Here is a 27266-nt window from a genome sequence, read left to right as displayed (position 1 = left end):
CATCCCCCCCGTGTGTGTGTTTGTGTGTGCGTGTGCATCCCCCCTGTGTGTGCATCCTTCGGGCATCTGCATCCCTCTCGCGTGGGCATCCTCCTCACATGTGCATCCCTCTGCCGTGTGCATCTCCCTCCCGTCTGCATCCCACTTGCGTCTGCACGGCTCCAGCGTTTCCCCCTCTCCCTAGCAACGTCTGCGCCCCCTCCCCGGTGCCCCCCGCCCTCCGTGTGCGCGCCCCCTCCCCTGAGCGCATCCCCCTGCCCGCCTCTCCCTGCCCGCGGCCCGGGCAGCTCCGGGCATCCCCCCACGCCCACGCCCACGTGTGCCTCTCCCGTGTGTCCCCCCGCTCCCCGGTCGGTGCCGCTCCCGTGGCGTGGGCGCCCCGGTGGCGCGGCCGTGCTCCCGCGGCCCCCCAGCGCGGCGGCGGTGCCGGGGCGGGGGTGACCCCGCTCGGGCTCCAGCAGGGCTGGCGGGGGGCCCGGGAGGGGAAGGGGCCGGGGAGCGGCGGTGCCCCCCCTGCCCGCCCCGCGCCGCCCCCCGCCCCCCGCGGGCCCCCACTAACCGAGGCAGGAGAAGGCCTGGCAGCAGCCGAAAGGCGACAGAGTCATTTTTTACCCACACGTTTTTCTTCTGGCGACGGGTGCCGTGGCAATAAAAAAAAAAGACAAATCCCTGGATCCACGGCACGGCCAGGGCTCCTCCTGCTCCGGCAGCCGGGCGGCCGCAGCACGCACCTGCGGGGATGTCCTGCGCCTTGGCCGGCCCATCGCCCACGGCACACTCTTGCGCAGAAGCCTTCTGGGAAAGGACGGTTGCCAGCAGCTGAAAAACACCCCGGCAAGGGGGGAGAGCAGGCACAGTGAGGCGGGCGGAGGGGCCGGCGGGCCGGGGCTGCGTGTCGCGGGTGTCGCGGGTGTCGCGGGTGCCGTGGGTGCTGCGGGTGCTGCCAGCTCGGGCGAGGGTGGGCAGGGAGGGTTGCAGCAGATTTCGGCGGCAGCGGGGAGAGCGGGAGCAGCAGATGGTGCTTTGCCGGCAGCAGAGCCCACGGCACGGCCGCACCCCAAAGCCAGCCTGGCACATGCCCAGCCTGGGCTGCCGGCACGGGCTGGGGGTCCCTGTGCCCGCAGGACGGAGCCCCCCTGGCTGGCAGCGTGGTGCACGCTGGGGTGTGGGCACGGCAGGCAGGGTGCCAGGGGATGTGGGCTGGCGGGTGCTGGGGTCGGTGGGCTGGCAGGTGCCATCGCCAGGGAATGGCACTGCAGGGCTGTTGTGGCGGTGGTGGCAGGGCGGCGTGCAGGGCAGTGTGCAGCGATGGTGGCAGCAGTGTATGGTGGCAGTGTGCCATGTTGGTGGCAGCAGTGCACTGGTGGCAGTGTACCATTGCAATGGCAGCAGTGGATGGTGCTGGTTGCAGTGTGCTATGCCAGGGGCAGCAGTGCACTGGTGGCAGTGTGCCAGGATGGTGGCGGCTGTGCACTGCTGGCAGTGTGTCACGCTGGCAGCAGTGCACTGGTGACAGCGTGGTGCTGGTGGCAGCAGTGCATGGTGGCAGTGTGCCATGATGGTGGTGGCAGCGCATGGTGCTGGTTGCAGTGTGCTGGGCCAGTGGCAGCAGTGCATGGTGGCAGTGTGCCAGGCTGGTGGCAGCAGTGTGTGCAGAACAGAGCATGGTGCAGAGGCCCCTGCGAGTGGCAGCAGAGACATGGCACAGCAGCCCCCATGGACCTGTGGAATGTTTCGCAGGGCCTGAGCCCAGGTTGCCCAGGCAGCACTCAGGTGCCAGCTGGCGGGGACACGCTGGTGGCCGCTGTTGGTGACAGCGCAGCTGGTGGCACACGGGTATCGATGACACTGCACAGCACCCTATCAAGCACCAGCTGAGGTCGGGCAGGCAGCAGACGCTGCAGAGTGCAGCCAGCAGCAGCTGGCACGGCCGCCTCGGGGCTCTCCTTACCTTGACGCCCTCGGAGCCGGCGTGCAGGGCGTGCGCCCCGCTGCCCGCGCTCTGCCCGCTCCCCGAGCTGCGCGCCGAGGCCACGCTGCCCGTGCTGCCCAGGCTGCTGCGGTCACCACCTGCAACAGGGGAGAAGCTGTCACGGCTCTGTGCCCCGCTCCTAGGGACACCACGGCGTGGCAGTGCCCCGCGGAGCCACCGCCGCGTCCTGGCACGCGCTGCACGTCCCACCAGTGCCGTACCTGCGAAGGGTTTCCGCAGCACCCAGATCTCCTCGGCGGGCGCTGCCGTGGCCGATCCGCCCTGCGACGGGGACAGGTGGGACGGGCTCATGTCGGCCCCGCGGGACCCTTGGTGGCAGAGCAGAGAGAGCGGCTGTCAGGCGTGTGGCACTGTGCCCGCCTCGCACGGCTGTGGCACGGGGAGGTGACCACGGCCCCGGGACTGGCACTGCTGCACGTGGGAGCAGCTCCACAGGGACGGGGTGGGAACAGCCCCACAGGGAAGGTGTGGGGACCCCGGCTGTATCCATGCCCAGGGATGCCAGAGCCATCCTAGGGCCCTGTCCCACCCCAAGCTGGCAGAGGTGACAGTGACCTGTCCTGGGCTCCATCGTGCAGAGCATCCCCTCCTCGCTGCCAGCCAGGACAGACCCATGGTGGGGTGATCCAGTGCCCTGGCAGAGCCTGGACAAGGGACAGGGACTGTGCCATCCCTTCACAGGACAGGATGGGGACATGACCAGTGCAGGGAGCAAAGGGAGCTGGGCAAACTCAGGCAGTGGGGACCAAGGTTCCCACCCCACCGTCCCCTGTCCCAGGCCGTGCTGGCCATGTCCCTGCAGCTGCCTGCACCCATCTGTGGGGACACTGGGTGCTGAAACCCAGGTGACACACAGGGGACACAGCAGTGGATGAAAGGACCTGGTCCTCCTCTGGGGCAGGGCATGGCTCCTCACCAGCTCCCTGTGCTGGCCACCTCTGCCAGGTCCCACTTGCACCAGGGACAGCCAGCTCCGAGTGCAGGGGGAAAACAGCATCAGGTGAGATGGACAACAGCCCTACAGGGCCAGTGCTGCCACGGCCCCACCACGGCCCCAGCACTGTCCTGCCAGCCATGGGGCACTGCCACCCCGCCACCAGCTGTGGGACATTGTCACCCCACTGCCAACCAGGCCAGTTCTGTTCATGGAGCTGCTCGCCCCAACAGCACCAGCCATAGCAGGGGACAGGTGGTACCAGGTGATAAAGTCACTGAAGGAGCATAGCAGGGACAAACAGCCTCACCAAGTCAGGCTGGGACATCCCTGAGCTGCACATGCCACGCTCACACCAAGAGGAGTCTGGGCTAGTGCAGCTCCATGTGATCCCAGCAGGAGAGAAAGCCCCAGGGCAAAGAAGTGCTCCCTTGTCCCTGGTGCCAGCAGGGCCACCCAGTGCCCCCCAACACAACCTCCTTAGGCACTGCCACCGGGGCATGTGCAAAGAGCCCTGGCCCCAGCCATGGAGGACAGAACCCCTGCAATCCCTGCTCCTGGGTGCTCCTGACGCACAGCCCTGCAGCATCTGTCACCTGCCTGTGTCCTGGGGACGGTCCCCAGGGCTCACCTGGGCTCTGCCTGCGCTGAGCCAGCCCTGAGGGCATCCCCTGGCAAAGCCCCAGAGCCACAGCCCCTTCCAGCTCTGCGTGCACAGCCAGGACCTGCTCAGAGCTGGGCCCTGCAGGGAGCCTGTGGCCAGCAGAGGGTCCCTGAGCCCGTGGCACTGAGCTGTGGCACTGCACTGTGGCACTCAGCTGTGGCACTGCACTGTGGCACTGAGCTGCGGCACTGCGCTGCCAGCCCTGCCATGGGGGTGCCCATGCACCCGGAAAGGAGCACAGGGACGCCGGGGTGGGGAGGGTGGCTGTGCCTTGGGCATGCGCTGTGCCAGCAGCCCCGGCGCAGGTGTGGAGGGAGCAGTGGCAGCGCGTGCCACCCGAGTGCCCCCGCCGCCCCCGCTGCACGCATGCACGCGCATGCACACGCTGCATGCACACACACACGCGCCCTGCAGCCCCCGTGGGGGCGAGAGGCCGAGCAGAGAGAAAGGACTCGACACACGCTTTAGAGGGAGAGAAAGGAAAATCCATGGAGAGCACGAAGCGAGCGGTGAACTACCTTGTCCGTAACGCGGCTCGTCGGCACTGCTAGGGGAGAGCCTGTGATAGCCAAAGGAACTGAAAAGAGTCTGATGGGAATGTGGTGGTGGAGGTGGAGGTGGAGGCAGGGAATGGAACGGATGGGACGAGGCGTCACCGTTTAGCACAGCAGCCCCGTAAGCCGGGAGCGAGATCTTTTGGAAGTGTTGGGGGATTGTTACAGTCTCCCATGAACCTGATAATAAAACATAACAAGAGACAAAATGAAAAGAATCAAAATAATAGAGGCACGTTCGGTGCCGCCAAAAAAGAAAAAAAAAAAAAAAAAAGGAAAGGAAATAAAAGAAAATTAAAGAAAGGGGGGAGAAGGCAGCAAATCAAAAATGCGACCAAAGGGACGTGGAGAAGCCGGAATCGGGACCCAGGTGATGCGGAGCAGGGCTGAGGAGCAGCAGCGGGAGCTCAGCACAGGCACAGCCCAGCACAGGGCACGGACACATCCCTGGGACAGCCCCAGGGTCGGCTCACAGGCTCTCACAGCCAGGCTGAGGGTCCTGCTCCCTGCAGGGCCATCCCAGGGCGGTGGGGCTGCAGGCAGGGCCGGGCTGGGGCCGCAGCACTGCCACCCCCGTGTCCAGGGGTGAGCTGTGACACAGCGCCTGCACCTCACACTGCTGCCACCAGTGGGGTGGGTACAGAACCTACAGCCCGGCTGGCACTGCCGTGGGCCAGCTGCAGCCCAGGAGCCACAGAGCACAGCCCATGAGTCATGGATGGCATCTCTGCTACTGGCACACGACCCACACCTGGAGGGTGGCTCTGGCCCTGCCTGTCCAGCACCAGGTGCCTCCAGGGGTGCTGTGGGTTGTCCAGCAGCCACCTGTGCTGCCGGGCTCCTGAGACGCTGCTCAAGTGCCACCATTCCCTGCCCGTGGCCCCATGGTGTGGCTGCCCCCAGGATCCAGTCCCAGGGCAGGGGTGAGATGGTTGATGTGGGGCCTTTCAGTGCTGCCTGCAGAGGCACCAGCCCCATTGGGACTCTCCTGGCAGAGGGACCAGCCCAGGGGGCTGCAGACGCCCCCAGGAGCCTGAAGGGATGACAATGGCAATGGGGATGGGAACAGGCAGCCACAGGGCGGGGGAGCAGGGGCCGATCCCTGAGATGGCCCTGGCTGGAAAGACGCTCTCTGTGTGCCCAGCCTCCGCACAGACCCTGAGCACCAGCTCCTGCCACCCCACTGCCGTGCCAGTCCCCCCAAACCCTGGATCTCCTCATGCACCAACCTCCCAGCACCTCAAACACTCCCCCAGCCCAAGGGCAGCCAGGGCCGACCCCAAACACCCCAGGGCTGCCAGCACCAACCCCACAGACAGCACAGGAACGCGGACCCCGCACACTGGATGGGAGCACCAGCCCCACAGGCACCACGAGGACGCTGACCCCACACACTTTGGGCACCATCCCCGTGCCCACGGCGGGGACACCAACCCCACACGCACGAGGGGCATCACCCCTCTTTGCCTTGGCCGCTGCAGCCCCACAGCCCGGTGCCCGCCAAGCCAGGATGGGCTCCCCGGGGCTGGGGGTCTGGGGGGGTTATTTGCCTGTTCGTTTGCTTATGGCCTCCACCAGGCTGGAGGGGAAGTATCCCACGCGGTCGTTGCCGGTGCGGTTGTCGTGGATGCAGCCCTTCCATCGCCCGTCCGCGTGCTGCTCCAGCACCTGCGGGCGCGCCAGGTCAGGGCCGGGCCGGGGGCTGGCACCGCCGCCGCGCCGTGCCCGGCCCCCCCGGCCGCACTCACGGTGATGACGTCCCCGGCTTTCACGTTCAGGCTGGTCAGGTCGTAGTTGTTGCAGTAATCCTTGACGGCCCGGACCTGCAGGGCTGCGGAGGCGTCTGCGGATGGAACGGGGGCGTCGGCGGCCAGTTGGCACCCCCAGCCCGGCGTCCCCGTGCCAGCGCGGCCGCCGTGCGCCCTCCGACCCCCTACCCCGCAGCATCTGCTTGATCTCCTTGCTGGCCTGGCTGGTGGTGAACTGGTTGACGATGTCCAGAGCCGTCTGGTTGTAGGTGTTCCTGACGTGGGCGTTGATCCCGCTCTGCAATGGCACCGAGAGGGATTGGGAGGAGGCTGGTCCCCGTCCTGCCACCCCTGGGACTCCCTAGGCCACCAGCAGACCAGCAGCTGGAGGGCACAGCTCTCAGACCTTCGTGTGTACCCCCCTTGCGACCCTCACCCCTCAGTGTGCATCCCCAGGACCCTCAGAGCCTTGGTGCATGCCCCCAGGACCCTCAGAGCCTTGGTGCATCCCTTCCAGGACCCTCAGAGCCTTGGTGCATCCCCTGCAGGACCCTCAGAGCCCTGGTGCATGCCCCCAGGACCTTCAGAGCCTTGGTGCATGCCCCCAGGACCCTCAGAGCCTTGGTGCATCCCCCCAGGACCCTCAGAGCCTTGGTGCATCCCCTGCAGGACCCTCAGAGCCTTGGTGCATCCCTTCCAGAACCCTCAGAGCCTTGGTGCATCCCCTGCAGGACCCTCAGAGCCTTGGTGCATGCCCCCAGGACCCTCAGCTCTGCTCCCAGGGAGAGCTGCACAGGCTGCTCTGAGCCCCAGCTGTGGGGTCCCCCCTTCCTGGCTGGGTTGGGGGTGCCTGGGGCTGTCTGGGGGTGCCGAGGGGGGCCCTTACATCCAGCAGCAGCCGCACCACGTCCGTTTTGCCGCAGAGCGCGGCCTCGTGCAGCGCCGTGCCCGCCTTGGTCTGCCGGTTGATGTCGATGCCAGCCTGCAGCAGGAGCCTGCGGGGCACGGCGGGGTCAGGGGGGCACGGGGGGCGCGGGTGCTGCCCCCCCTGCCCGCGGCACGCACCGGATGATGTCGATGTGGCCGTTCTTGGCGGCCAGGTGCAGCGGGCTGGTGCCGTTGGGGTCGGTGGTGTCCCCCGGTTTGGGCTCCAGCAGCGCCGCGCACATGTTGCTGTTCAGGAGCAGTTGGACCACCTGGCTCAGCAAACACAGACGGAGCAGGGCTGCAAGGGCGGCTCGGCCGCCCCCGGGCTGCAGCCCCCGGCCCCTGGCCCCTGCCTCCCCCTGCCAGCAGCCAGAGCTCTCCTGCAATGGTGTTGGCACCAAACTGCCCCAGTGCCGGCCATCCCTGTGCCCCTCCAGCTGCCCCGGGACCTCACAGTGCCCCTGTCCCCCCTGGGACCTCACAGTGCCCCTGTTCCCCACTGGCATCTCACAGTGCCCCTGTATCCCCCGGGACCTCACAGTGCCCCTGTTCCCCCCTAGGACCTCACAGTGCCCCCGTCCCCCTCCCAAGGGACCTCACAGTGCCCCTGTCCCCCCCCGGGACTCACGGTGCCCCTGTCCCCTCCCGGGACCTCACAGTGCCCCTGTTCCCCCCCAGTGCTCCTCTGGGGACACCCATCCCCGTGAGAACTTACCCCGACCCGGCCAAACTCGCATGCCAGGTCCAGGGGCGTCTTGCCCGAGTTGTCCATGATGCAGGGGTTGGACTGGTGCTGCAGGAGCATCTCCGACTGGGGACAAGCAAGACCCCGGCCTGGTGAGGGCAGGGCTGGAGGGGTGGCACCCCCCCCGCCAGCCCCGTGCCCTCCGTACCACGTCGTAGTGCCCGTGCTGTGCCGCCAGGTGCAGGGGGATCTGGCCCTCGTCTGATGGGATGTTCACAGAGGAGCCTGCCTTCAGCACCATCTTCATGGGCTCCTTCTTGCCCTGCCAGGCTGCGTAGTGCAGGGGCCTCATGCCTGCAGGGGCAGGAAGCTGTGAGCCTCCCGTGTGAGCCTTCCATGTGCCAAGGCAGCGGGCAGGGCCCGCAGGGGCACAGGACAAGGGACCCGGGACTCGCCTTTGTTGTCCTTGATGTCCACGGCAGCCTGTGCCTCCAGCAGCAGCGAGATGAGCTCCATGTTGCCGTTGAGTGCCGCATGGTGCAGAGCTGAGAACCTGGGCAGCGGGCTGGTGTCAGGGCCACTGTCCCCTCACAGCCCTGCCAAGCCCTGCCCAGCACACAGCCTGAAACCCGCCCCTCTGCAGCACCCGGGGCTGCCCTGCCCTCCATGTCCCTGGGAAAGCCACCCGCTATCCCTCTGTGGGCTTTGGGGTGAGAGCTGCTGCAGGCCTGGCAATGCTGAGACCCCTCTGGGCAGGGCGGGCACGGAGGATGGGGGTACCGGGGAGCCCCCTCCCCAGTGACCCACTTCCCCAGGCTGGCCCCAGCAGTGGGGCCATGCAGGGTAGGGCAGGCACGGAGGGTGGGGGTACCGGGGAGCCCCCTCCCCAGTGACCCACTTCCCCCAGGCTGGCCCCACGAGCACAGATGGCAGCGCTGCCGTGCCCGCTGCCGTGCCCAGCTCTGGGGTGGGGAAAGCCCCCGGCCCCGCACCCCTCTGCTCTGGCAGCTCCCGAGGCTCCCGCCTGGGAAGCAGGCCAGCAGCTGACCTACTTGTGCTCCCGGCAGAGGCATCCTCCTCCGTGTGGCTGCGCTGGCACCACCGTGCTGCTGCACAGCGTCCCCATCCCGTCCCCAGGGCCACCCCGGTGTCACCACTGGAGCATGGCAGCCCCCAGGACACGCTGACCTCTGTGGCTGCCCGGTGCCCGAGGGGCAGGTGTGGGTGACAATCCCCCCGGGCCCGTTCCCCGGTGCCCGAGGGGCTGTGGGTGACAATCCCCCCGGGCCCGTTCCCCGGTGCCCGCGGGGCTGTGGGTGACAATCCCCCGGCCCTGTGCCCCAGGCTGAGGGCACAGGTCCCACGGGAAGCAGGCCGCAGGCACGGCGGTGCCCAGGAGCGGTGGCTGCCGTCCCCAGCGGGGCGCGGCGATGTGAGCAGACAGCCTGCACAGGAGGCCGATCCCCAGCGTCTGCCTGGGAAATGTCAACATTTTCCGCTCCAGCGCCCTGCTCAGATCTGCTCAAGATGGTGCAAATCGCAGCCCGGCCCGCGGCTGCCTCGGGGGCTTCCCTCGGGCACCTCCTGGCCCAGCCGGGCACCTCGGCCACGAGCAGGGGAGCAGGGGAGCAGGGCACCGGGGCCAGCACGGGGACACCAGCACGGGGCTCACTGACACGGGGACACCAGCACGGTGCTCACACACACAGGGACACCAGCACGGTGTCACCCATGTGGGGACACCAGCACAGTGTCATCCATGCAGGGACACCAGCACGGTGCTCACCCACAGCACTCCCAGCCAGGAACGAGCCAGCACTGCCGGGATGGGGAAACTGAGGCACAGAGCTGGCTGAGCTCACACAGAGCAGAACCAGGCTGCAGCCTGCATCCCAGGCATCCTTTCCAGGAGCAGTGCCTGAGGCTGGACGCTGCTCCCCTTGTGCTTCAGCACCCCCTGAGCCTTCCAGGAGCCAGACACGAGCCGGCCCTGCCTGCAGCTGCCCAGCCCTGCCACGATGCTCAGCCCTGCTGCTCCGTCCTGCTGGCTCTGCTGAGCCTGAGGTGGCCCCTGGGGTGGTGCCCCTTGCCCCTGGCACAGCCATGAGCTGGCAGGTACCGGGGGATGCCCACTGCCGCCACCCTGGTGACGAGGATGAGGAGGCAGCCGGGCTGCCGTGGCTGTACATCCCCAGGGCATGGCCTCCCGCTCTGCTGCTCTCCCTGGCATTGCCCTGGCACAGCAGAGGGAACAAGTGGCGTCACATGGTGCTGCTGCCCCGCTCAAGGGGGATCTTGGGGCAGGGGGAGCTGGGGGCAGCTGCTGCCCAGCCCCACGAGCAGCACTCCCAGGGCAGCACCCCCTGTGCAGGGCCCCGTGGCCTCCCTGCAGCCTCATTAGTGTCATTAGCAGGGTGGTCTGCAGCCCCTTCCTGCTGCTCCTGCTCCTTGGATGTGGCTGTGCAGCATCACCCGTGCCTGGCGGGGTCACAGCTCTCCCACCCAGCTCCCCACAGGGCTGAGCTCCCCAGGGCTGGGAAAAGTGGGGTGAGATGTGGGCACAGCCCTGCCCTGCCTCCAGCTCCGGCTCTGGGTGCAGGCAGGGCTCAGCCACGGGGGCTAACGGGGCCAGAGCCTTGGGGCTGGCAGCTCGGGGAGCCTGGCATTGCCACACAGACCCCGGGCACTCCCACAGCACCCCACAGCACCCACACCCGGGCTGGGGCTCCCACTCACCCGTCCGTGTCCTGGAAGTTGACATTGACTCTCTTGGCTGATCCGAGGAGCTCTGGAAGGGAGGGAAGGGGACAGGGTGTTAGAGGGGGAGGCTGGTGCAGGGTCAGGGGCACTCCGGGGAGGGGACGTGCTGGCAGCTCCAGGTTTCCCTGCACACCAAGGCTGGGGCTCCCTGCAGCTGCACAGGTGCTGAGTGGGGCTGCCCGAACCTGCAGGCTCAGGGTGGGGGCCCTGCCGAAGGGGGCAGAGCCCGGGGGCTCCTCCTGGCACCGTTCTGGTTCTGCCCATTCTGCCCTGGTTTGCTTGGGCAATGTTCCCCTGGCTCGTTCACCCATTGAGGCTCTGGAATGGCCCCTGCAGCCCCCCCTGGGCAGAGCTCAGCACATCCCCCTGTACCCCAGCCCCCTGCACTGCCCTCCCCACCCTCTGCGAAATGAAACCGCGCCGGGGCAATCCAATTAGCAGCACGAGGAAGGATGGAGCCAGATTTACATAAGATTTACCCGAAAAATGCCACTCAGGCTTTCCAGCGAGCTGCTCTTCCCACAGCAGGAGCAGCAGGAGGAAGAGGAGGGTGGGAGCAGCACGGCAGAGCCCCACAGGGGACCCACAGAGCGAGCACAGCTCCAGCCCCACAGGGGACCCACACAGCAGCCCCTGAGCCCAGCACAGCGAGCACAGCTCCAGCCCTGAGCCCTGGGACGGGACCCAAAGGCACTCGAAGGCAGGGACAAGCTCTTGCTGGGAGAAGCTGCCTGGAAGGGGCTGCTTCGGGCAGGGAAAGGGAGTGCAGGGCCACAGAGACACTCCCTGTGCGCCTTGGCCACGGCCTTGCTCTCTGCCCCTCTGCCGTGTCCCCTTGTGAGCGTCCCTGTGGTTATTGATTGTTGGGCACAGGGCTGTGCCACAGCCCAGGAGCCTCTGCATGGGCACACGGGGCTCAGAGGGCACCGGCAGCAGGAGGGGTGGCTGTGTCCAGCCCTGACCTCAAACCTGGGGAGGGGTGCCAGGCTGAGCCAGCCCTGCCCAGGCCACACAGCACGGATGGGCCCAGGACAGAGGCTCTGGCACCCAGAGCTGGCTGCCCCCTGCACTCCAGGGCTGCCCGGCTGTCCGAGCTGCAGGACATTTGCTGGTGCTGACACAGCCCCGTGTGACAGGTGACAACTGCAGAGGACAGGTTCTACCAGCCACAGCAGCCACCCTCCAGCCACCAGGTGCCCAGGGTCCCCTCCCAGATGAGGAGAACTGCAGGGTGCCCGGAGAGGGACAGGGACACCTTGGGGTCCCCAGGGTGTGGTGAGGGACAGGAATGCCACAGAAACCCCCGGATCCCATCCCTGCCAGAGCATCACCGTGCTCCCCTGGGAAGGGCTGCACATGAGAGGTGGGCAGAGCCCCCGTGGCACCAGCACTGCCCCAGTCCCTGGCACAGCCCCTGTGGCACCAGCACTGACACTGCCCCAGTCCCTGGCACAGCCCCTGTGGCACCAGCACTGCCCCTGCCCCGGTCCCTGGCACAGCCCCTGTGGCACCGGCACTGCCCCGGTCCCTGGCACAGCCCCTGTGGCACCGGCACTGACACTGCCCCGGTCCCTGGCACAGCCCCTGTGGCACCAGCACTGCCCCAGTCCCTGGCACAGCCCCTGTGGCACCAGCACTGACACTGCCCCAGTCCCTGGCACAGCCCCTGTGGCACCGGCACTGACACTGCCCCGGTCCCTGGCACAGCCCCTGTGGCACCGGCACTGCCCCGGTCCCGCAGCCCCGCGCTGCCCCAGCGTCCCCAACAAAGGTGCCATTCAGCCCCGTGGAGAGGAGCCCAGCGCCGCTTCCGCTGCTGCCCGCGCCAGGAGCCAGCTCCCAGGAGAGGGCCTGAGCTGCCCCCAGGGATGCCAGGGCCAGCGGACAAAAGGAGCCGTGGGCGCAGGAGCGGCACCGTGCCCAGCGCTGGCTCCGGCCTGCGGCCCCGAGACGGGCCCCGAGACGGGCGACGGGGCCTTGCGGGCGGACGGACAGACGGACGCTGTCAGCGGGTCTGCGGTGCCTGGCCGTTCCCACAGGCGGATCCCAGCGAGGGGCTGGCACGGGGCAGTGCCCGGGCACCAGGGTGCAGCGGTGATGCCGTTGGTGATCCCCAGGCACGTGGCACCCTCGGCATCACCAAACCGCCATGGCCCCGGCGCAGAGCAGCGGCAAATCTTCCCTCCCTGCACCTGCAGGAGAGGCTGCGGCTGCCAAACTCCGTGTAGCACTTCCATCGCTGCCCGTGCCAAGTGCTTAGTCAGTGACTTGCAGCCATGCGCTGGTTTGACTTTCCTCAGAGCTCTGGCAGTGGCCGTCAGCGTGCCGAAGGCAGCTGGAGCACGGAGCCCAGCTGGGCTCTCAGAATAACCCCGGTTCCCAGAGCAGGAGAAGGAAGGATGGCTGCCCTGGCCACCAGGTCCACAGTGAGATTTGCAGCCAGTCTGGGGCAACAAGAGCCAGGAGAGCTCATTAATGGCTGGGAATTAATGACAAGGAACATTCCTCCGCTAACAAGGCAGAGAGAAGGGAGCCCAGTGCTTCCAATTAAAAATATCGGCTACAAAAGGAGATGGGCACGGTGCGGAGGAGAGCAGAGCTCCTTCATGGCCACACTGCCAGTGAGCACCCAGCGTGTCCCTGGCTGTCCTCTCTGCTGGGGTCCCTGGGGGGTGGCAGGGAGCACCGAGCACCTGCAGTCACCATCCTGCCCTCTCCATGCAGTGCCATCAGGGGTGGCACATCTTTGCTCAGACAGCCTGATCCCCGCCACCATCCCTGGGACACCCCAATGTCCCCTCTGGCTCCCCATGGGCCGCTCAGGTGATGATTGTGCCGTGTACGATCACAGGGCTGCCCTGGTGTCTCACGGCCCAGCTCTCCACGGCTCTCAGAGCGGTTTGCACCCCACAAAGCCCTGGATTACGATGGCAGCCCCAGGGAAGGGGGGCACACACAGGCCCTGGCACCGTGGGCTGTGCGGTGCAGCGGGAGCCGCAGCGTCTGCCATCGACACCAGCCATAAACAGCGCCTGCCGGAGTAAACAGCGCGGCGGGAGCGGCCTGCTCTGCTCTGCTCCGCTCCAGGAACGCCTTTCCTCAGACACAGGCACTGCGGGAGCTCCATCACGCTCGGGTTGAGCCCGGCGCTCCGCGTGCAGCGAGCTCCTCGCCGGCCCCGCGGCAGCCCCGGCCCCGGCGGGCACCGCGGTGTGAGCGGCGCACGGGCAGCTGGCACGTGCAGGGCCTGGGCACGGGAACCCGCTGTGCCCCGCCCCAGGGTCACCGGGGCTCCTGGCACTGCGCCTGGCAGCTGCTTTTGGTGTCCTGGAGCACGCCATGAGGAGACCTCCGTGCCCAACCCCAGCTGTGAGCACAGTGATGCATGGCCACATGGAGACCCCTGTGCCCAACCCCAGCTATGGGCACAGCGATGCATGGCCACGTGGAGACCCCTGTGCCCAACCCCAGCTGTGGGCAAGCGATGCATGGCCACATGGAGACCCCTGTGCCCAACCCCAGCTGTGGGCACAGCGATGCATGGCCACATGGAGACCCCTGTGCCCAACCCCAGCTGTGGGCACAGTGATGCATGGCCACATGGAGACCCCTGTGCCTAAACACAGCTCTGGGCACTGTGATGCATGGCCACATGGAGACCCCTGTGCCCAACCCCAGCTGTGGGCAAGCGATGCATGGCCACGTGGAGACCCCTGTGCCTAAACACAGCTCTGGGCACTGTGATGCATGGCCATGTGGAGACCCCTGTGCCCAAGCAGCAATCCCAGTACATGCCACAGGGAGACCACAGTGCCCAGTCCCTGCTCCAGATATCCCAGGTATCTCACCTGCTGTATGGACACACCTGTGCCCAGGTGGCCGGTGTATGCCCCAGTGGCCAAGCACAGCTCTGGGCGCCCCAATGCAGGTTGCAGTGAACCCTCTGTGCCCGGCTGCTCCATCCCCTCCCTGCACACGTGTCCAAGGCCACGGCCCCACGTGGAGGGGCTGCTCGGGGGGCTCCTGTCCCTTGCCAGCACCCCCTCCTGTGCTCCTGTGCCAGCCTCCGCAGCCAGCGCAGCGCCAGCAGCGATCGATGCCCGGCCCGAGCGTGGGGGCTCCCGGCCAAGCCCCCGCTGACGAAGCACATCCTCACCCAGCTCCCCGGCAGGCAGCAGGCGGCTGCTCCAAGCAGATGGCTCCAGCCTCTGCTAAATCAACATCTTCCTAATGAGGGGAAAGCATTGCTGCCCCCTCCCCAGCGTGGCAGCAGCGGATCAGACAGGAGCACCCCCAAATCCTCCTCTCCATCCCTTCCCTGACCCCTCTGCAGTGACCCCACTGCCCCCCAGCCCCGGCCCTGCTGCTTCCCCACTCCCCAGCTCCCATGGGCGGCCAGAGCCCTGCGTGTGCCCCCACAAGCACAACAGGACCCCACGAGCAGCCAAAACCCACAGGGAAGAGATTCGAGGCAAGCGCCTGTTTCAGAGACAGGGGGGAGGATCCTGCAGCGGCATCGCTGGGAGCTGCCGGATAAAGGAAGCATCCAAAATAGCTGCTCTTAATTATATCCCTGCTAACGAGCGCCACGCAAACAACGGGCACCGCACGAGGAGCCCTGCCATGGGGGGGTCTCATTCCTCACTGCGAGGACGGGGTCCCCACGGCGGCCTGTGCCATGGGGGGACCCCACCGAGGCAGCCACAGCAGCCCTGGCTGGGGCCGGTGATGATGGTGACACCGGGGAGCCGGTCCTGACAGAGAAAAGCTGGCACTCCTGCAGCCAAGGGGAGCCGGTCCTGACAGGGAAAAGCTGGCACTCCTGCAGCCAAGGGGAGCCCGTCCTAACAGGGAAAAGCTGGCACTCCTGCAGCCAAGGTCGTGTCAGGCGCTGGGGCCGCCATGCTCAGATGCTAATGAAGCCGTTATCATCTTCCGATCGATCAGGACTGTATAAATAATGCACCGGGAGGCTCGTTGTGCAGGGAAAGGGATTGCCTGGGGCTAAGGGGTGCCTGGGATGGGATGGAGCCCTTGCAGGGCAGAACTCGGCACAGCTGGATCACTGCTGCCCACCACAGCTGGACAGACATCGCTCACCGCAGCTGGACACCCTCACTGTGCATCACAGCTGGATGTCCACTGCCCGTCACAGCTGGACACGCACCTTTCACTGCAGCTGGACATCCCAGTGTCCACCACAGCTGGATGTCCACTGTCCACCACAGCTGGACATACACCTCTCACTGCAGCTGGACCTCCCAGTGCCCACCACAGCTGGGTAACAACTGCCCATCACAGCTGCACACCCCAGTGCCCACCACAGCTGGATAACAACTGCCTATCACCACTGCATACCCACACCTGTGTGCCCCTCTGCCCATCCCCAGCCATTCCCCAAATCCCAAGGCACTTTTGGGGGAGGCTGCCCATGTGCCCAGCGCAGGTACAGGTGCTCCGGATGCCCGTCCCCGGCAGACCCTTTGGAGAAGGAGGGGTGAAATCCGCACTGGAGGCTGGCTGGGCTCTGGCAGCCTGAGTCACCGCGCAGCGCTGTTCCCTGGGGCTGCAGGAAGCAGCTTAAATGCAGCTTTCAAGAGGCAGCAGGGACTCCACTGTGATGCTTTTATTTTTACAAAAAGGAAACTTTTCAGTCCCTCGGGATGGCGCGGGGCTGAGCCTGTGGGCTGCCAGGGCAGGCGGGGACAGGGGACACGGGTGTACCCAGGGCAGAGCCGACCCACCAGGGCTGGGGCTGGCCAGGGGGCCCAGCACCCTCCAGCAGCTCCCGTGGAGGGAGATCCCCACTCTCCCCCTGTACTCCCGAGCCATATCCTCACCTGACCTTTGCTGTGTGGTGCCGTGCAGCCAGGCCATGCCACGCTGCATCAGCCGGACCCCTTTGGGCAGTGCCAGCCCCCCAGAGCCCCGAGTACCTCATGGGGCTCCGCTGGGCAGGGGCTCCCTGGTGACTCGGCCCAGGGCACCCAGGAATGTGGGGAAGCAGAGCGGGGATGGGCAGGACAGAGATGTGGACAGGGATGTGACAGGGGGACATGGGTGGGACACGAGGGATTGTGCCCGGCTCTGTGGGACCAGCACCAAGCATCACAGCTGCCCACTGTACCCAGTGCCCGGTGCCTGCCATGCCTGGTGCCCAGTGCCTGCCATGCCTGGTGCCAGAGCCTGCCGTGCCTGGTGCCAGAGCCTGCCGTGCCTGGTGCCAGCCGCACGCCCACGCTCGTCTCTGTGGAAATGAATGTTGGTGTCGCTTACAGGGAGCCCTAATTGGCAGCCTGTGGCAAACAGGTAATTTTCAATAATCACCCTGGCTGGAAGGAGCTGCTGCTGGCACAGCGAGGCTGGCATGGCAGGGATGGGCACGTGGCTGCTCAGGGCCACTGTCACCTGTGTCTGTCCATCCATCCATCCATCCCAGCACGGCTGGCACTGCACCTCCTGGGACACGGGAGCAGATAGAGATGGGTACACACTGCTCACCTCCACCCTGGGCAGAGACCATCCTCCCCATCACCATCCCCATCCTCATCCTCATCCTCATCCTCCCCAGCTCCTCCCCCTCCTCATCCCCTGGCAGGAGGGACCCTGTCCACGCTGGCTGCAGGGCGGGACCGGAGCTTTGTGCATCTCAAAGCACCATTAACCAAGGCAGGCGCTGATCACTGGCCTCCCATGAACCCGGCACGGTGCAGCAGCACTGGGAAGTGCTGGGAGCTCAGGGTGTGCCTCGAGTGTGTGCACATGTGTGCAAATCTTTGTGCAGGCGGCCCAGACCAGTGTGCTCTGAGTGTGTGCACATCTGTGTGCAGGCAGCTCAGATCAGTTCCTGGTGTGCACACATGTTCACATCTGTGTGCAGGCGGCCCAGATCAGTTCCTGGTGTGCCCTGAGTGTGTGCACATCTGTGTGCAGGCAGCCCAGATCAGTTCCTGGTGTGCACATGTGTGCACATCTGTGTGCAGGCAGCTCAGATCAGTTCCTGGTGTGCACATGTGTGCACATCTGTGTGCAGGCGGCCCAGATCAGTTCCTGGTGTGCACACATGTTCACATCTGTGTGCAGGCGGCCCAGGTCAGTTCCTGGTGTGCCCTGAGTGTGTGCACATCTGTGTGCAGGCAGCCCAGATCCCTCAGAGGCTCCGGGGGCTGCTGCAGCGCTGGCTCTGAGCTCCCGGCCATGCAGAGCTAAACAGGCCCTGGGTTCCGTTTGAACCTGGTGCCTCCAGAGCCATGGTTTGTCCTCATCCCCGCCCGGGGCACCGTGCCCACCTTCTGCTCCAGGGCTCCATTCCCGGCAGGCATGGAGGACAGGCACGGGCAGCTCTGTGGCCTGGCAGCTCAGGGGTGTGCCAGCGACCACCAGGGTGGGTGGGCAGCAGGGACGTGCAGCCAGGCCATGCCCTGCATCATCCAGGAGCACGGGGAGCGAGGCTGGAGGCCTCACACTGCTCCCAGGGGGCTGGCAGAGCTGCAGGGCAGGCACAGGGCTGGCAGGACCCGTCCCAGTGTCCCAAGTGCCCCCAGTGCCCCCATTACCCCCAGTGTCCCCAGTGCCCCCAGCACGGCGGGCACAGGCAGGGGCTGGCAGGGCTGGCAGGGCTGGCAGGGCTGGCAGGGCCGAGGCTCAGGCAGCCGCTGAGCACACCCGGGAGCGGGGCTGTGCCGCTGCAGGGCTGCGAGGAGCGCGCTGCCGTAAACAGCCCAGCTGCAATGCAGGAGCCGGGCAGCCGCCGCCGCTTTGTCTCTGCTCCAGCGGCTGCCGCGGCCGGGAACCCGCGGGGCCTCTCGGGGAGCTCCGGCAGCCACATCTGGAAGGGATCAGCGGCTGCTGCCGCCGCCACGAGCCCGCCGTGCCCGGGGCCCGGCCCCTCGGCCCCTCGGCCCCATGGCCGGGCAGGCGAGAGGCACAGGGGGCACGGGGCAGAGGCACATGGGCACAGCATGCACACGCCTTCACATGGATGCGCAGGGGCACGCACAGCATGCACAGGGGCTGGGGCACTCGGAGGATGCACAGGGGCACGCACAGCATGCACAGGAGCTTGGGCACACACAGGATGCACACCAATGGATGCCCAGGGATGCAGAGGGGCACACGTGGGCACACGGGAGGAGCCCCCAGCCACCCGAGTGCCGAGGAGCAGAGCCTGTGGGGGCTCCTTGGGCACCGTCTCCAGCTCGGTCCATCTCCAGATGACCGTGGCAGGGCACAGCGCTGGGGTCCCCTCACCCTGCTGCACCCTGGGGCACCCCAGCCCCACAGCCCCCTCCACCTGCTCAGCGCTCTCCAGGTGCTGGCGGTGACCTTGTGGGGACACCCAAGGAGAGCCGGGCAGAGCTGGCACTCGCTGCCAGCCGCTCTCCCTCCCAGCACGGTGCTGCCCCACCGGGTGGCTGGTGCCAGCCCCGGGACCCGTCCGTCACCGGGGAGCAGTCGGGAGAGGCCCGGCCAGCTCTGCATCCCAGTTCCCATTTCTCAGGCTGATTGCTCCTGTCGCTGCAGAGCCCAGCGTTAAACACCTCATTTTCTACTCCCGGATTGAGTTGGAAAATACTATTAACATTTCATTAGCGCTTAAAGATCCCTCTCAGCCGGGCAGGATGAGCCAGCCCTCGTCCTGCCGGGCAGGGGAGAACCAGGAGGGCAAGACCCAGTGCCCCAGATGTGGGACGGGATGGTGAGCCAGGGCACAGGGGACATCAGCGCTGCACTCTGGCTCGGTGACCTGCTGGCCATGGCCCACCCTTGCAGCGCACTTGGCCAGGGACAGGACACAAAACAGTGGCAGAACAACAGTGTCCATGCAGGCGCTCCTGAGTTCTGCTTCCCAGTGCCTCTCCCTCACTGGAAGGGAAGCCTGGCCCAGCAGGACCAGCACCAGTCATTAAAAATCAGCAAATTTATTCTCCAACATTGTCCCAACAGTGCTGAGCACCATTCCCAGCACACACCAGCCAGCACCAGTATGGGGACAGACAGAACTGTGGGAAACAAGCTCAGGTATCACCCAAGAGCTGGGCTGTCCCCTGCAGCACTCACCCCCAGCCCTGCCACAGCTCCCACCTGCCATGAGGCAGGGATGTGCCCACTGAGCACCCAGCACCGCTGTGGGACCCACCCGGGCCCTGGGCACAGCAGCACGGAGCTGCCATCCCCAGGCACCGCTGCTGCAGCCTCTGCAGACGTGTGGGAAGGGGCTGGGGGTACCTGGGCACACCAACATGGGCAGGGGACTGATCACAGCCATTCCCAGCAGCTGGGGAGGGGAAGGAAGGGTTAAACAGAGCGCAGAGAGGAGCAGAGGAGCCAGACGCCAGCCTGGCTACTGGAAACCACCTTGGGCTGGCAGCCACTGGGACGGCTGTGGAGAGGAGCTCAGGGCACCCGCAGCACTCAGAGCTGCTCAGTGCCAGCCCTGCCACCCTCGGGTGGCCCTGCCGTGTCCCCCCCAGTGCCACCCCAGCACAGGGGCAGCGAGGCCCTGGTGCGCACAGAGCTGTGGGACAGCCCCGCACAGGGGCTGCCAAAGGGCTGCTGGTGCCCAGCCAGGGGCATTCGGGACTGCTGAGAGAAATCCAGGCCAGGAGGGAGCTGGGAACGGAGCTGCCAACCCGCGGCTCACCGCCCCTCCATGGCAGCTGCCAACCATCCCCCAGAGCAGGGACAGGGACCCTGCAGCCAGCCTGGGCACGGGGCTGTGCTGGGGGCAGGGGGCACTGAGGGTGTGCACGCACGGCTCTGCCCAGCCACGGAGGCAGGAAATGTAAAATGATGAGAAGCCACCCCGGGCTGGGCAATGGTGCCCCTGCGGAAGGAAACTTGGCACACTCCAGCCCACACTTCCCTGCCAAGTCCTGCTGGGAGCGAGGCTTCACACGGGCTGGGAGCCCCGAGAGGCTGATGGGGGACACACGGAGGAGCTGGGCAGCAGCTGGGGGAGCCTGCCTGTGAGCAGGGCTCAGAGCACAGCCCGGGCCACGCCTGGGAATCACCATCACCTCCCCCTGCTGGCACTGCCCCTGTGCCCCAGCCCATCCCCTGGGCATTGCCCCTCCGTCCCTGCCAAGGGCACAGGGGAGGCGTGGGAGCAGAGCCTGGCCGTGCCATGGGGGATGCACGGCCCTGCACTGATGGCTCCAGAGACAGCAGCATCGGGGCTCCAGCGCTCCAGTGACCATCACCTGCTCATCCCTGCCTGGCTTTCTCTGTGGGCAGGGAGATTCTGCCCAGTGCCCAGGGAGCAGCAGCAGGGGCCATCAGGGATGGCTGCATCCCAAGAAAAGCTCCTGCTCTCCCAGAGAAGGCTCCTGCTCTCTGAGAAGGCTCCTGCTCTCCCAGGGAAGGTTCCTGCTCTCCCAGAGAAGGCTCCTGCTCTCTGAGAAGGCTCCTGCTCTCCCAGGGAAGGCTCCTGCTCTCCCAGGGAAGGCTCCTGCTCTCCCAGGGAAGGTTCCTGCTCTCTGAGAAGGTTCCTGCTCTGTGAGAAGGCTCCTGCTCTCCCAGAGAAGGTTCCTGCTCTCCCAGGGAAGGTTCCTGCTCTCTGAGAAGGCTCCTGCTCTCTGAGAAGGCTCCTGCTCTCTGAGAAGGCTCCTGCTCTCCCAAGGAAGGTTCCTGCTCTCTGAGAAGGTTCCTGCTCTCCCAGGGAAGGCTCCTGCTCTCCCAGGGAAGGCTCCTGCTCTCTCCCAAGGCCGGGGGAACCGGGCAGCTCCGGCGACTGCCGGCCACGTGTGCCCTGGGCACTGCACCACAATTGGATTTGCATCTGCCCTGCCTTTTACTGCATGGAAATTGAATTGTAAAATGTCAAAGACATTTCCTAACTGCACCATATTAGCCCGGTTTTATTAAATACTGTTATCAGAGCAGATTATGAATGCAATCAAATGCAGGCAAGAAAAGCCAGAATTAACTGGCCACTGTGCAGGAGGACACACGGGAGGGCAGGAGGCAGCTGGCGAGGCCCTGCCCAGAGCCCACGTCCCCAGGTGCTCTGGCTCTGCTGCCCACTGTCCCCAAATCCTGGAGCACCAGTGAAGGAACGTCCCCACCCAGCCAGTGCAGCTCCACTCACATCCCAGGACGGCTCCCCAGGGACAGCAGGACACCGGGGGTTCTTACTTTGAGGCTCCTTTGAGCTTTGAGGTCCCTTCCCAGGCAGGGCAGGACCTGCTCCCTGCACATGGCAGCAGGGCCAGGACTGATGGGACAAGCCCCAAGACATCAGAGCTGCTGCCAGTGACACACGGGGCAGTGACACACACGGCAGCAGGACAGGATTGATGGGACAAGCCCTGAGACATCAGAGCTGCTGCCAGTGACACACAGGGCAGTGACACACATGGCACCAGGACAGGATTGATGGGACGAGCCCTGAGACATCAGAGCTGCTGCCAGTGACACACGGGGCAGTGACACACATGGCAGCAGGGCCAGGACTGATGGGACAAGCCAGTGTCACTGCCAGTGACACACAGGGCAGTGACACACATGGCAGCAGGACAGGACTGATGGGACAAGCCAGTGTCACTGCCAGTGACACACGGGGCAGTGACACACGGGGCAGTGACACACATGGCAGCAGGACAGGATTGATGGGACGAGCCCCAAGACATCAGAGCTGCTGCCAGTGACACACGGGGCAGCATTCAGAGCCCTGCCCAGGTGGCACTGCAGGAACAGGGCTCTCCTGCCCAGAGCGGGGGCACACTGAGAGCTGCCCAGGCCTCAGCATCTGCACCCTGGGCAGTGGGGCCAGGCTGGGCTGGGTTATCCAGGGCTACCCTGATGTGGCAGGACACAGGGGATGCAGAGATCTGCCCCCTGCCCTGGCTAACCCAGCCCTGGGTGGCCCCAGAGCTCCAACAGCACACCAGGACACGAGTCCTGATGGCAACCTGGGGGACCAGGGTGGCTCTGAGGACCAGGCATGGGGAGGGCAGCACAGCCCCACAGGTCACAGCCCTGGGTTCCAGCCACACAGCCAGTTCCTGCCGTGCTGGGTGCTTGTCCTGCCGCTGCAGGGCCACGTGCTGGGACATCTCCGCGGCCACACGAAGCTGCCATGGGTGGAAGTGCTTCATAGAGCCTCCCAGCCTGGCTGGAGGAGAAACTGGAGCAGAGGATCCTTTGGCTGGAGGTCCCACACTCAGCACCGGCAGCACCACACAGGAGCCATTCCCAACGCGGATGAGCCCGGGCAGGGAAGGATCCAGTCCGCTCCAACCCTCCACAGCCACGGAACTGTGGATCCTCTGCATGGCACAGCATGGCACAGCTCCTCTCCCACCGCCCAAAGCCCCAGGTGCCCAGGACAGGGATGGCACAGCGGGCACAGCGCTCCTGGAGACACCCCACGCTCCCATGCCATCCCATGCCAGGCTGCTGGAGCCGAGGGGAAAACGCCAAGTCACCACATTTCTTCGAGGTAGCACGGAGAAGGAGGGGACAGGGAGGGAAACAGTTTGCTGCCAAATCCCTGCATCTGATTTGCGCAACTTTCAGACAACCTCATCAATTATGGATGGCCCGAAGCAGGCGCGGTGCGCGCTGCGGCCGGCCCGGCCCGGACCCGCACTCACACCAACGGGGCCCCTGTCACCATGGCAACCCGCGCTAATTCACGCAAGGATTTCCAAAATCTCGCGTATTAAACCCCACATGAATAGGATATTATCAGATAACAGAGCTAAGTTACAAACCTCGGCGGTGCCGCGCGGGGAGCGCCGCGGGCGTGCGTGGGACCAGAACTCGGAGGGGACGTGGGGACAGTGTGGGGACAGCCCTGCCCGCTGTCTGCCGCTCCATGCACCACCCCAGCCCCACCGCCACGGCCAGAGGTGCTTGAGCACCCCAGGCTGGGAGCACGGCACCCACAGCACGCGTGGCACCCGCCGGCACAGGGGAGAGCGGGGTCCGGTGGGGAAATGGCCCCAGACAAGCCTGGCATTGGCACTGTGGGTCCGGCAGAGCTGGGGATGGACAGCCCAGCAAGGGAAAGGGGTGACATCCACCCCAACAGCAGGCTCAGCCCCACCGAGTGTCCCTTGTCCCTAACCTGTGACCCTGGCACGGGAGCACTGCTGGCACCCGCGGCCATCCTGCCTGGTGGGCCCAGCCATGGGAGATGAAGCAGAGCCCTGGGAAGGACAGGGATGCAGGAGAAGGTGGTGGCACTCAAGCACCTCTGGTTGTTCCCACAGCAACGCCAGCTGTGTGCCCAGGCCAGCAGGGGCTGGAGAAGGGTGTGTGGGGACACTGCTGGGCACAGGCCAGGCGTTGTGCCCATACCCACACACTGCCCCAAGAGGCCACGGCAGCAGCAGTGACTGGTGGGTTGGGAATGAAGGGGGCTCTGAGCTGGAGGTTCTTCTTGCCCAGTCCCTCAGCAGTGACAGCAATGATGGCACTGGGGACAGGGGGTACAGCATGCCACGCCAGCCCTGCATGGCATGAGGAAACACATGTTGGCCTCATGTGGCACCGTGGACATGGTGGATGCAACACCAGAGCAGGAACATGGGGAATGCCATGCCAACCCTGCTCAGCACCAGGACACGGAGCCCCACGCTGGCCCTGCTTGGCCAGAAACGGCCCTGCACGACCAGGGACAGGGGACAGGGGACAGATCACCAGCCCTGCCCAGCTCCAGGGGCGCCCACATTTGGGGAGTGCCGGCCCTGCAGAGAGGGACAGTGGGCACAGCAACGGAGGGACCGTGTGCCCAGTGACCCAGAGCCACACGAGCGCTCCCCGCGGTCCCCGTCCGTACCCAGGGACCGTCCCCGGCCGCCCAGCTCGTCCCCGGCACCAGGCCTGAAACCTGCGGCTGCATCAGCACCATGAATTATTCAGTCCCGGGCGGAACGCCTCGACGGAGCAGTTCCATCCTACAGCGAGTAGATACTCACGGAGCTACACACACGTACGCCCGGAGCCGCACACGCACGGCACACGTACGCCCCCGCAGCCTCACACCTGGCCACGCACCCGCGGCGCCGGGCACAGCCGCAGGGATGCTCCGGGAGACACCCGGGAGCGACATCCAAACACCCCCTCAGCGAGGAACACCAACAGCCCAGCCAAACGCGCAGATGCCAGGGTACACACCGCCACGCAAACACCCCACGCACCCAAACACAGCGGCACACGCGCCCGCGGCAGCGCGGACACACGCGGGTGTGCGGGCAGCGAGCCCCGGCGCTCTCCCGCCGGCCCGGCCGCGCTCCCGGCACGCACACGCGGCGCGCCCGGCCGCAAACCCTGCCCGGAGCCCCGCGAGCACCGGGCCCGGCTCCCGGGGGTCCGGAGTTGCTCCGGGGCGCGGGGCAAGGGCGGCCCGGCCGGAGCCCGAGCCGCCGGGGGTGCCCCGGGAGCGGCGAGGGGAGCGTTCGCAGCGCTCCGCGCCCGGGGATGCTCCGAGCCGCGCCGGGCAGCGCCCCCCGCCCCTCCCGGGCCGCCGCCGGGGGTCCTCGGCACGTCCGCGGTCCCCGCCCGCCCGCTCGGAGCCGCAGCCGGGGAAGGGCCGGGGATGCTCCGGGGCGGGCAGGGCGGCATCGCGGCCGGGCCCCGGGAGCGGCGCTGGGATGCGGCCCCGAGGCGCCGCGCCCGCCGCCGGTGCCCGTGCGCGCCCCCCCTCCGTGTGTCCCCCCGCGGCGGCGCCCCCCGCCCGGCCCCGCCGCCTCCGCCGCCGCACTCACTGGCTTTGCCGGGCTTGGGCCTCTGCAGCAGCTTCTGCACGGCCGCGATGTCCTCCGCCTTCACCGCCTGCACCAGCTCCTGGTCCTTGCCCATGGCTGCGCCGCGCCGGGGCTGCCGGCTGCGGGCTCACGGCCCGAGCATCCTCCGCGGCGCGGCGCGGCGAGGGGCGGGGGGCGGCGGGGGGCGGCTCGGCGCGGCACGGCGCGGCTCGGCACGGCTCGGCTCGGCACGGCGCGGCCCCCCCGCCCAGCCCGCCCGCTCCGGAGGCGGGGGCGGGGGCGGCGGCGGCGGCGGGCGCCCGGGGCGGGGCGCGGCGGGGCGGGGGGGCCGCACCGGGAGCGCGGGGGGCAGCGCGGGAGAGGAGGAAGAGGAGGAGGAGGAGGAGGAGGACGAGCAGCGGGAGGAGGAGGAGGAGGAGGAGGAGGAGAGGGCGGGGGCCGCCCGGTGCTGCGGGCGGAGCGCGGGGATCCCCTCCCCGGTGCCGGGCCCGGGGGACGCCCCGGTGGGCGCCGCCGCGCAGCCGTGCCGGTACCGAGCTGGCGGGGCTCGGCGGCCGGAGGGGAAGGGGCAGCGCGGCTGCTCGGGGGCTCTGTCTCCCGAGGGAGGGTCCCGGGGGATCCAGCAGATCCCCTCCCGGGGCACCCCCTGCTCCCCAGCCCGGCTCCGGGGCGCCCTTCGCCGCTCCCCGTCCCGCCTGACCATCGCAGCAGCGCCGATATCGGAATCCGGGCAGGAGCGGCATTCCTTATTTCTGTAAATAAAGCGCTCATTACCGCGTCATTTTCCACTTTTGTTGACACAATGGCCGGTGACATTCGTCCCCTTCACTTTTAAGGCTGAAACGACCGAGACATTACGGTTGCGGAGGGTTCCCGGCTGTGCCGAGGGCTGAGGAAGCCGAGGAGCCCGGTAGGAAATGGGGCCGGTGATGGACGAGGCGCTAATGTCCCCGCGGTGCCATCAGAGCAGAGCACCGACATCATTCGCGCGGAATCAGCCCAAATTTCTGCCCTGCCGGACGAGTTCCCAGCTCAAAGCCTCGCGCGGTCCCGGCTCCAGCAATCCGCGCCGGGGCACACGGGGCCAGAGGGCTGCGGGCCAGTCGGGCACCGGCGCTGGGCACCAGGGTGCGGTCACAGGGCCGCGGGGTGCGGGCACCGGGAGCTGCAGCCCCGCGGCACACGGGAAGATGGAGGAGGGAACCGGCTGTCCCCGATGCCCCCTGCCCGCCCCGGGCTGCCCGTGCCCCCCGAGCCGGAGCCCAAGGGTCCCTGCAGTGCCCCCAGCTCCCGCCCAGGCCCCATCCCCGGGCTGACCCCCCCTCGGGCACGGCGGGGTCCGTCTCCTGTCCCCACCCCCACTTTCCAATCCAGGACATTTGGGTTGCCGGCACGGAGCGCCGTCTAATCTGCCCTCTAATCCCGCAGCCGGCGCCGCACGGGGCCTGAGCCGCGGCCGGGCCCGGGGCTGGGGGCTGGGCCGGGGGCTCCGCAAGGCTCGGGGGCTTCCCTCGCATCTGCCACCACCTGATAACAACCGGAGCGCCTCAACAAAGCTCCCTTTGTGCCCCACGGCTCCCTCCTGCTGGGCCCCCACACCCGGTCACCCCGCACCGAGCTCCGGCACCGGGACCGCAGTGAGCGGGGCACACACGGGGCACCGGGACCGCTGGGAGCGGGGCACACACGGGGCACCGGGACCGCAGTGAGCGGGGCACACACGGGGCACCGGGACCGCTGGGAGCGGGGCACACACGGGGCACCGGGACCGCTGTGACCGGGGCACACACGGGGCACCGGGACCGCAGTGAGCGGGGCACACACGGGCACCGGGACCGCTGGGAGCGGGGCACACACGGGGCACCGGGACCGCTGGGAGCGGGGCACACACGGGCAGCGGCTGTGGGGCCGTGGGGCACACCAGCCCTGTCCCTCTCCCCGCCTGAGCCGGGTTTGCGGGAGGAGCTCCAGCCTGGCGTTCCTGCGGCTCCCTCGGGCTCTTGCCAAGTCGGGTTGGTCTTTGCAGAGCACAAGAATGTGCAGTGAAATGTCCCCGTTCCTGCCCTGCGCTCGCCGGGAGAGAGCAGCGCCCGGAACGGGCAGAGCCTGGGGCACGGGGGGTTCAGGGTGGGCACCGAGGGCAACGGGCACGTGGGAATCTGACTGTGGGAACCGGAGACGGCGGCAGCAGCAGGAGGGCTCGTCCCACGCAGAGATCCCCCAGCACAGCTGCCTTTCCATGGGAAAGCAGCACAGCAGGGCCTGTGCCCGGCCTGGGGGGAGGCAG

The 27266-nt window shown here is 67.2% G+C and overlaps 1 protein-coding gene across 2 annotated transcripts in view; it reads right to left on the bottom strand.

Annotated features, from left to right (window-relative positions):
• The window catches only part of CASKIN1 (CASK interacting protein 1), a 31895-nt gene extending 6761 nt beyond the window's left edge, over window positions 1-25134 (bottom strand). The window contains exons 1-14 of one of the 2 annotated variants that reach the window (XM_058035952.1): window positions 24980-25134; window positions 10242-10293; window positions 7961-8058; window positions 7714-7859; window positions 7536-7631; window positions 6959-7089; window positions 6780-6888; window positions 6083-6191; window positions 5894-5988; window positions 5696-5813; window positions 4110-4325; window positions 2194-2301; window positions 1952-2070; window positions 732-819 (exon numbers count right to left, since the gene is read on the bottom strand). In XM_058035952.1, the coding sequence (XP_057891935.1) occupies window positions 732-819; window positions 1952-2070; window positions 2194-2301; window positions 4110-4325; window positions 5696-5813; window positions 5894-5988; window positions 6083-6191; window positions 6780-6888; window positions 6959-7089; window positions 7536-7631; window positions 7714-7859; window positions 7961-8058; window positions 10242-10293; window positions 24980-25073 (1579 nt within the window). In that variant the 5' untranslated portion in view covers window positions 25074-25134. The remainder of the gene's footprint in view (window positions 1-731; window positions 820-1951; window positions 2071-2193; window positions 2302-4109; window positions 4326-5695; window positions 5814-5893; window positions 5989-6082; window positions 6192-6779; window positions 6889-6958; window positions 7090-7535; window positions 7632-7713; window positions 7860-7960; window positions 8059-10241; window positions 10294-24979) is intronic. The other variant, XM_058035953.1, reaches the window with a different exon arrangement.
• Window positions 25135-27266: the final 2132 nt, after the last annotated feature.

The sequence above is a fragment of the Melospiza georgiana genome, chromosome 16, assembly GCF_028018845.1.
Source record: "Melospiza georgiana isolate bMelGeo1 chromosome 16, bMelGeo1.pri, whole genome shotgun sequence".
Taxonomy (NCBI): Eukaryota; Metazoa; Chordata; class Aves; order Passeriformes; family Passerellidae; genus Melospiza; species Melospiza georgiana.
The sequence above is the reverse complement of the archived record's forward strand: the minus strand, read 5'-3'. Positions and strand labels throughout refer to the sequence as shown.